At 33.1% G+C, this 9,365-nt stretch overlaps 1 protein-coding gene across 1 annotated transcript; it reads right to left on the bottom strand.

Moving 5' to 3' along the window:
* Window positions 1–582: 582 nt before the first annotated feature.
* Window positions 583–2,755, bottom strand: LOC127704812 (uncharacterized). Its single transcript, XM_052209064.1, has 2 exons — window positions 2,712–2,755; window positions 583–1,269 (listed from the first exon to the last, which is right to left on the bottom strand). The coding sequence occupies exons 1-2, from the start codon at window positions 2,753–2,755 to the stop codon at window positions 732–734; spliced, it is 582 nt and encodes a 193-aa protein (XP_052065024.1). The 3' UTR covers window positions 583–731.
* Window positions 2,756–9,365: the final 6,610 nt, after the last annotated feature.

The following is a 9,365-nucleotide window of genomic DNA, read 5'->3' as shown; positions in this document are numbered from 1 at the left end:
GCCTTAAACGAGCATGAACATTGTGAATAATATCAATATCATATTATTAACTCAATTTAGCTACTTCTGAATCTGTGTTTTCTATTCTGGTATTTTTTAGGTCGATCCTTATAGTTATTGGTTCTTCTTTGTTGTCCGCCATAAGAATACCATTTTGTTGAGCAGATCATAGACTTCTAGGAATGACTTTCTGGTTCCATGTAGAAGATGCAATACTCTCGAGTTTTTGGGAAACATCAAACGGCATTGATGATGGTCCTTCACCATGTGTTCTAGTAATTATTTGAATTTCATCAACACCAAAGTCATTCACAAAAATGTAACCTTCACCATAGTCTGTTACCGTTCGCTTTAGATGCATGATATCATTTGTTCATACACTTTACGAGACGACGAACGCTCCTTTCGGCACATGCATATGTGATCCATGTTTTTCTGGTTTGTTTCCACCATGGCGGGAATTTTCCTTTTGATATCTTTTGAAAATCTTTTGGTTCTCTCATAAATTCACTGATCACTGTTCGAAGATGATTCTCCTGCTTATCGTTCAAGAATTTATCAAGCGTCTTTTCCGACCTCCTTGTTGCCCAAGTTATTGGATCCCGACGATACTCTTTAAGTTTACATTTGTTATGTTTATCATAGAAAATACTGCTAACCTCTTTTCCAGCTTTTCCAAATGGTTTGAACATTCTATTAACAAGTTTAACTGGAAGTATTATTTTTGACATTTACGTTTGAACCGCACCGATTGGAATAGAGTAACTTCTGCCAGGTTTTGATTTTGGACTGAATGAATCTTCAAATGTTATGCTTGCTGTGTCTGACTGCATTTCATCCTCAATATCTTGCAGTTCGTTTTCCAGAATATTCATTTGAAACTGAATGGACCGCTCGACATTTTCTTTGACTTGTTTTATTTTTCCTTGTTCATCTTCCCAGTATTCAAACTCTCTTGAAATCCTGGCGACTGTCAAATCTTTCATGTTTGCCTTTAAATCAAAGTTTTTGAAATATTCAATATACGGCAATTCATATTTATTCCAAGAAGTGATTACTTTTCGAGTTTTTGGCAACTGTAAGTACTTACTAAATTCCTTTATTTGCTTTCTGATGTCGTTCATAGTAAGTTCAGAATTCACTGTAAGAGTGTTAAGTTTATCCCAAACACTTATCATCTTTGTTTCTAAGTCTTTTTCTGAATTATCAATTCTATGAACTATTGTTTTTATATGGTGAACGCTTCTCTTCAAAACAGTTGCAAGCCATCTAAAAGTAATAAAAGAAACAATTTTAGACCGTCTTAAATATATTGTTTCATCATATGGACTACAATTCGGATTTCATGCTGGAGTACTTTTTCTTAGAATGCAAAAGTTTCTAAAGCAGAATTGACAAGGAGGAACATTCACCTGACATGTGCTAGAATATGCGCTTACGTAAATACGTGCAATGTATGTTGTGTGATCGAGGTTACATTGACGTTTATCCCATATATCGTTTTATCAGTGTAGATATTTAATAGTCATTTTTTTAACATTTCAGCAACAAAACAAAAAATCATCCTTTGGGTTTAACTTGTGACCTGTATGCTACCACCTGTCATCTTGCAATCCAATCAACACGGCATCATTACTCTTAAAGTAATCTTTCGTCCCTCTTTTAAAGAGGGTCTCCTCCAAATATTTTTTCCTACAGAAGTTTTAATGGTATGTTATGAAGCTTCTGTTGAGAAGATGTTTGAAATTTGATAAATCACATTGATTTGTATGTGTGCTCATTAAATCAAAACGAAATATGAACAGCCCTTAATTTTGGAACCGACATCAAAACAAAAATTACGTTATCAAATGATTCCCATAGACGGAAAAGTTTTAGATTTTTTTGGTGCTTATCCGTGTTAGGTGCTACTGATTAATCTTTAACAGCTGTTTTAAAGGCTTTGGCCACAATACAGGATATAGTAAAATGTATGTTGATTCGTTAATAAAAGTAATATGATAGTTCAAAATTATCCAAAAAGTGAAATATGTTTTGTATAACCGAATAGTTTTTACTATAAAAACTGTGTGCATAGACTTCTTTTGACATGAAACATCTTTTATTTAATCCAAATCTTCAGGAAAAATTTGTGCTATTGAATTTCTGTCTGATCATGCTCTTAATTCTGTTTGATACCTTGCAAGTATGTTATATACCAAATATGATAATCATATTACTCATAATAAGTAAGTATTTCACAGTGCAAAACAACTATATATTTTATACATGTTATAAAGCATCCAACTTCTGAAATATAAAGTTTTATACAAATAATTTACACCGCCGCCGGATACTAATCACTATGTCTCGCATTCTGCGACTTTCGGCGCAGGCGAGACAAACACGCGCACAGAGGATATAGTTTAGTATATATGCATGCAGTAGTTCAATAATTTTCTGAGCATTAAGATCACCAGAAACCTGTTTCATAAGACTTTGGAACTGCTTCTTGAGCTAAAATTAAAAAAGATACCGAACTCCAAGTAAAATTCAAGAAGGAAAGTCAATCATCAAATGGCAATATCAAAAGCTCAACGTCTTTAACAAGACATCCTTTTGAGTCTCCTTTCATGTGTGTCTTTGTTTATTTCGCCATCAGAAGGGATTCAAGAGGAAGTCTTTTCGCTTCTTTTATATTTTATGTAATGAAGTAAATTATCAATACTTACTTATAGGTAGAAAGAAGACGGGTATTCATTGCTTTATTGTACATGGTTCGGATATTATCCAGAAGCTATTGGTAATTGTCAACGATGAAGTCACTGTCGCACTCAATCTTTGCTTTGACCCCTGAAAACTTCATGAGTTGAGATTTTGTCATATTCGGCCATATTGACGTCAGTCTGTGATGTGCAAGATTAAACACTTCCCCGGTTTGATCTTCTGCCAAAAGGTCACAAAAATTACAAACAAAATGATCGCACTGGAAATTGAATGGTAACATTTCCACCTCGGTCTCCTCCTTTTCTCTCTCAAAAATTGTTTTTAAAGTTCTATTAACTGTTGATTTAAAACAAAACAAAAATATATATTTACACCATTACCGTAGGAAAGGATTACTTTGGTATCCGTCAACGTACACAGACCTTTTAATATTCGCTTTCCAATTTTTGAATTTTTTTATTTAGCTACTATGTTGTTTCTATTGTAAAACAGATGTTTCGTTTCCCATTCGCCCCTTTCCCACTAAAACTATTAGAATATTATCCCGCAATGATTGGAAAAGGGAGCTACATAACATTTTTGTTATGCCCCATTTATGAGCATTTATTTTCGGTCTGTGGGTTCGTTCGTCCGTCGTTCTTCCGTTCGTCCGTCTGTTCCGCTTCAGGTTAAAGATTTTGGTCAAGGTAGTTTTTGATGAAGTTGAAGTCCAATCAACTTGAAACTAACTTAGTACACATGTTCCCTATGATATGATCTTTCTAATTTTAATGCCAAATTAGAGTTTTGACCCCAATTTCACGGTCCACTGAACATAGAAAATGATAGTGCGAGTGGTGCATCCGTGTACTATGGACACATTCTTGTTTCAATTACATTTCCATACATCTCACTTTTGTGCGATTATTGTTTTTCTTTCATTTCTACTCCCCCCCCCAAAAAAAAAAATTATAAGGAATTGAAACATGGTCTTCTTCCGACCGGCTGTAAAACCCTGCCCAAAGTGGGGCATCAGTTTTTAATGTGCGGGGTGTATAAATGCGCAGCCACGTCTGGACAGAATGGGGACGTTAAATCCGATGCCTTGTGTACAGAGAGTGCCACACTCTCTGCCCTGTTAAGAACCATTCCGACAACTCGTTGGTGGGTTCGTAGGTGGCCTGTTTCTAGGCTTAGTTTTTGTTCATATCCGATATAATCCTTTCCTTATTTTCTTTCATCCCGGTCGATCACTTTTACAGGACCTTCCTATTGTATTAATGTTAATTTGCTCTCCTCCTAAACATGCCTGAAATATCTGCCACTGGCTGTAAAACAAACGACAATGAGTCTTTCACACTTAGTGGTAATATAATGATGTGTTAGAATTGTCACATGTTTCTTAACAGACAAGTTTGAATGATTGAATAGGACTAATAATCGAATTCGGACACGATATGTGCAACAAGAGGGATGCCACATGTGCAACAGGATCTACTATCCTTTCGCGAGAACAATAGGACACCCCCACCCCGTATTTTGATGCGGTTTATGTCACTCAGTCTTTATTTTCTAATAAGTGTTTTGTAGACTTTTGTATTTCCGTCGTTTTTCGCTTTGCAGTGTTTTTTTTTATGTAAATCATAAAGCTGCAATTGATAATTTTTACTTTCCGAGCTGAGAAACTAAGATACCAAGGAGGTAATCAAGACTAGCTAAGTGTTAAGTTCTATGTATGTAATACACGTGTATTGCATCATAATATCATAATAATAACTGAAAATAACACTAAATTTAATGCATCCTAAGCGCTTTTCTAGACTTTTTTTCACCAGGAACGCTTCAACCCAAAAATTTGAAAGCTAAGAGTTAAGGATAGTTAATTGTTTGCATGTGATAATATTCAATAAAACGACGGCTACCTGAAGACAATCAGAGTGCAAGGTTCAAGCAGGTCTCAAATTTGCTAAGCTCGTTAATAAAATGTGTTGACCATTCGATGGATAGGTTTATTGATTTTGTTTATTTCTATATAATTTGCGTATCGTTTGGTACATGTCATGGCACTATAATAAATGCTGAGTTTCTTATACCGGAGACACAACATGAGTAAATGGATAGTTTTGACTCTCTCTGGAATATTACGGCAAGCTGACATGGTAAATGTGTTTTTGTAATACGACAGCCAATCTGTTGGATATTCATTATAAACCACTGTATATATTATATTGATACTCATTCATCAAACATACCGGCTGCAGTTCTGAAAAGTAGAGAGAACGTGACAGCTTCATTAATCGTATTTTCTGTATTGATGTTAAAATACTATTTGCTCAAATGGGACTTCAAATTTTATACAGCAGATAAGACTTAGAATATTCCAGCCTTTTTGAACCTAAAACATTTACGTATTATGACCTGAAATCTATAGAATTGTGGCAAAGAGTACTAGTCTTCCTTCTGTATGATTTAATGTGCATTCGGCTGAAAGGGCTTTCCAAACGAGGACTTCCACATCCTGATTAGAAATGGTACCTTTTTGAATAATCATCAGTTGTTCTCTCAAGCAACGGAAAGTCTAGCCACTGCAAGAGTCAAATGGTTGCATATGGTATATTTACTTTGCTTGAGTAATATAGATTCTTATGAAAATTTCAATGAATGGTTTAAATTTTTAAGTGTGGGTTACCTCTAAAATTCTAGCTGGCAAATGTATGCTAACTTCTCTTATAGCTTTCCGATACCCATCAAAATTATCAATTAAAAATGGCTCCAACTTTGAATATATTTCTCCAGCGGAATGTTCTTGATTTTTTCAACTTTTCCACTTTTATATATTATTTTAGCTCGTCTCTGTTTATAATAACAAATCCGCAAAATTGTTGAAGAATATCTTCTAAAAAATGTCGGAACAACTTCTTCACCTAACAACAAGTTCACAAACTAGATTTTCCAGAGAGAGATTCACCTGCATACATTAAATAACATGTTGTTTTGTAAGGAAACGTATGTTATTTGAATATGCAGTAGAACGAAAGAATATCCAGTTCTTCTATTTTGGTTTAATTTTTAGGAAACATAAAACAGACATATTATTGTTTAGGATTTCCTCTTTATTGTGTTGGTAGTAAATATTCGTTTTTCCAAGTAAATGTTATATATATATGGGTAAAACTCTACACCAAATTGACAATACATGGTGTACTGATCTTAAATAAGATCTAAATAAATAATATTAAAGAAGTTCATTTAAATCCTATTTATTCGAACTATTTAAAAACAATCTTTGAAGAAAACCGACATTTTTGAAAAAGTGTTTCAATTAAACTCAACATGATTCAAACTTAATTGAAACAGGTTAAGGTATGAAAGCAACTGTTCAATCAGTAAACCAGGTTATTTCTAAACATCATACATACCATGAACAAAAATAGTGGATGCGTCACGCCTTAAAGCTTCTTATTTATTGTTGATATCTAGATCCAAGTTTTGTATGGTTCTTTCTGATTCAAGGAAACCTTTGATAACATCACATGCTTGCCCCGATACAATCTCATTTCAAGTTTCTTCTGTAACTTGACCTAATCTGTTTTTCATGTCCATCAGAAGTTTTACTAGTTTTTCTCTCTTTTTCCTTTTTTCTGTTTTCATTGAGATTATTGAATTTTCAACCTGCAGTGAAAATATTTTTGATACGTGAATTTGTGTATACGAATGATTGATCGAAACACCACAAGAAAAGGAAATAATCAAATTGTCAAGTAAAAATCCAAACAAATAGACTCTTCGACTTTTTTACACAACTCATTTATAAACTACAAATGTACTCTATATATCGCTACCGTTCATTACAAGTTGAATTAAAGAGTATGTGCTGTCTTTTCCGTTTAAATACAACAGTTAAAATTATTCAGTAATTTAGATTAAAGAAGGCAAATTTCAATACTGTGGATTCATTTATTTTTATGAATACAACAGATTATAGATAGAGTAAAATTGTATTTTGTAGTACACTTAAATTCATGATAACATCAACCAGCAACATTCACGAAAGTAAGTACCAAGCAAATAATGACGATTGTCTCTTATAAAAGTATAAGATCATTTTCAAATATATTTGACTTAATATTCGATTACTTAAACAATTTGCAATGATATCATTCCCGTTTTAGTTTGCTTTCTTTTGAATGGTATTGTCTGTCTTTATATGACTTATGGTTTGTCATTGCCCCATTGGTAACCTTCTGACACTAAAGATCATGCTAACTTACTTCAATAGGTGAAACGGAAAAGAATCTGGTTTGATGTCATATTGTACAATAGATAGTATTTCATTTATCTATGGATAAAGGTCAACTAACAAAATATTAAGGACTTAACTACTAAATTTGATTCTGAGCTCGTACCACAAGTTTTCGTAGATTTACCTATTGATCTCACGTGGAATACATTTAAGATTGGTAGTTATGATATATTAGAAGATAATAGTCCAAGCAAAATGACTAAGTTGAAATATACAAACACTTGGGCTTATTGGGATATTGATAAACTCTTTAAAAACAGCGGTAAGCTAATTTTGGGTCCTCTATGCTCTTCAACTTTGTACTTGTTTGGCTTTATAAATATTTCGTTCTGAGCGTCACTGATGAGTCTTATGTAGACGAAACGCGCGTCTAGCGTATTAAATTATAAGCCTGGTACTTTTGATAACTATTTTAACACGACAAAAAAAAAGAATATATAGATAGATATAATAAAATCAAAACAGCAAAGAGGGACAAGAACAGCTCAGAGTAAATATAGTGAAGAAGTTATTAGACTCCAGTTAGATGAAAAACCAAAACCTTTCTGGCCATTTATTCAAAATAAGAAATCAAAGACATCAGGGGTTTCTGCGCTCAAAGGAAACGATGGTGTATTATACAGTGATTCTGAAACGCAAGCTAACATCCATAATAATGAATTTTAAAGTGCATTAATTTGCGAAGATGCATCTTTTGTGCCAAAATAAAGGTTCAAGTCCAAATCCTACTATTCCAGATATAAATATAAATCATAATGATATTTTAAAGTTATTACACATACGTAAATTCCTATAAAGCCACTGGCCCAGATAATATACCGGCTAATTTCTTACATAATCTTTCAGAACAATTGACTCCATTTTTGCTTAATGGTCATAATTATGAATTAACTGTTTAGAAAACTTTGAATTTTTCTAAATACTAAGGATGTTCTACCCAAGAAATAGATTAACTAAGTTGTATTTGGCGAAACCTTTCAAAATTTTGAGTCCTCAATACTCTTCAACTTCGTACTTTATTTTGCCTTTTTAACTTTTTTGATTCGAGCGTCACTGATGAGTCTTTTGTAGAAGAAACGCGTGTCTGGCGTACACAATTTTAATACTGCTATCTATGATGAGTTTATTTGACACATTTTCCCCTTAAAATTGATTGATTCTGACAAAGTTAGCGTTTGATTTGTCAGTTTTTATAGACTTCTCTTTGAATTTGACTTGGAGTTTTTTTGTTACTCTTTTTTCCAACAAACTCAAAACAGGTTAATGTGATACCTATATGTGACAAGCATAATTTGCTATCAATTATCGACTAGTCTCATTTACTGCAAAATGCTGACATTGTTATTTAACACATTTTAACAAGTTATATCCGAAAACATCTAATTAAAAATTATATACTTTTTTTAATAGTTCAGATTAGCCATTCAGATTACTAAAACATGTTCATCTTTGTTGTAAAATTTGAAGGATCATATGCCATTTAATGCAACGTTATTGTTTTCATAATCCTATGACTATCACCTTTTGTGTCATAATTCTAAGGTATCATCTTAATCTTATAGTGTACAGTGCTAACCTGTTTCTTTCATAATCCTATGACAATAAATAACCCATATATGTGAATATACCAAATAATATTAGGGCATCCCCTTAAATTCTCTGATGATCCCCTTTATGCATAACATTAGACACCCCATAATTCCTTGATACTATGATAATCCTCAAAAACAATTTCGAAAGATACAACTTTATAATATCACGATGCAATGATATCCTCATTTAGGAATTCGAAAAAAAGAATGTCTATATACTATACGTTTCTTCAATGATTCTCATCTTGGATGATGTTATAAAATCATTTAATTTCATTATCCTATGATATTAGTCTTCTCGAGTTGATATTTATCAACCCCACACTCTTGATCTTATTATATCTCTATGAAAAAAGATCAAACAGAACTAATTGATTCGCCATTTACTGTTGCACCTGCATGCCTGTCTCTTTGTTATTATTTTCACTTATATGTTCATATTCATATTATAACGGGGTAATATGCCCATCGACAGTTTTCGTAGATCTCGTTGAAAATTATGGATACGAAGAAAAATATCTCCTAGTTGATACATTATTCCAGAGCTTGCGTTTCCTATCATGATTTCCTAAATCTAGGGTTGCTGCTTACAAGGAAGCTAAAGAACCAAGGGTTCCATGAGGTAAAGTATAAACATACTGCCCTTGGGTGAAGGTGTTAGGGTAGATTAACATACGAGGGGAAAATTATCGCCAAAGACGAAGTCGCGGGTGATAATTTTTTCATCGAGTGTGTTCATCACCCTAACACCTTCATCCAAGGGCAGTATGTTTTTTTATTATACT

The sequence above is a fragment of the Mytilus californianus genome, unplaced genomic scaffold (genome assembly GCF_021869535.1).
Source record: "Mytilus californianus isolate M0D057914Y unplaced genomic scaffold, xbMytCali1.0.p SCAF_1, whole genome shotgun sequence".
NCBI lineage: Eukaryota > Metazoa > Mollusca > Bivalvia > Mytilida > Mytilidae > Mytilus > Mytilus californianus.
The sequence above is the reverse complement of the archived record's forward strand: the minus strand, read 5'-3'. Positions and strand labels throughout refer to the sequence as shown.

Bases quoted from the DNA above. Each gene is read 5' to 3' on its own strand.
- LOC127704812 (XM_052209064.1), bottom strand. From the start codon at position 2,755: ATGTACAATAAAGCAATGAATACCCGTCTTCTTTCTACCTATAA. The intron at 1,270-2,711 runs GTAAGTATTGAT...TATTACTTTTAG, and splicing joins CGTCTTCTTTCTACCTATAA to ATGGCTTGCAACTGTTTTGA.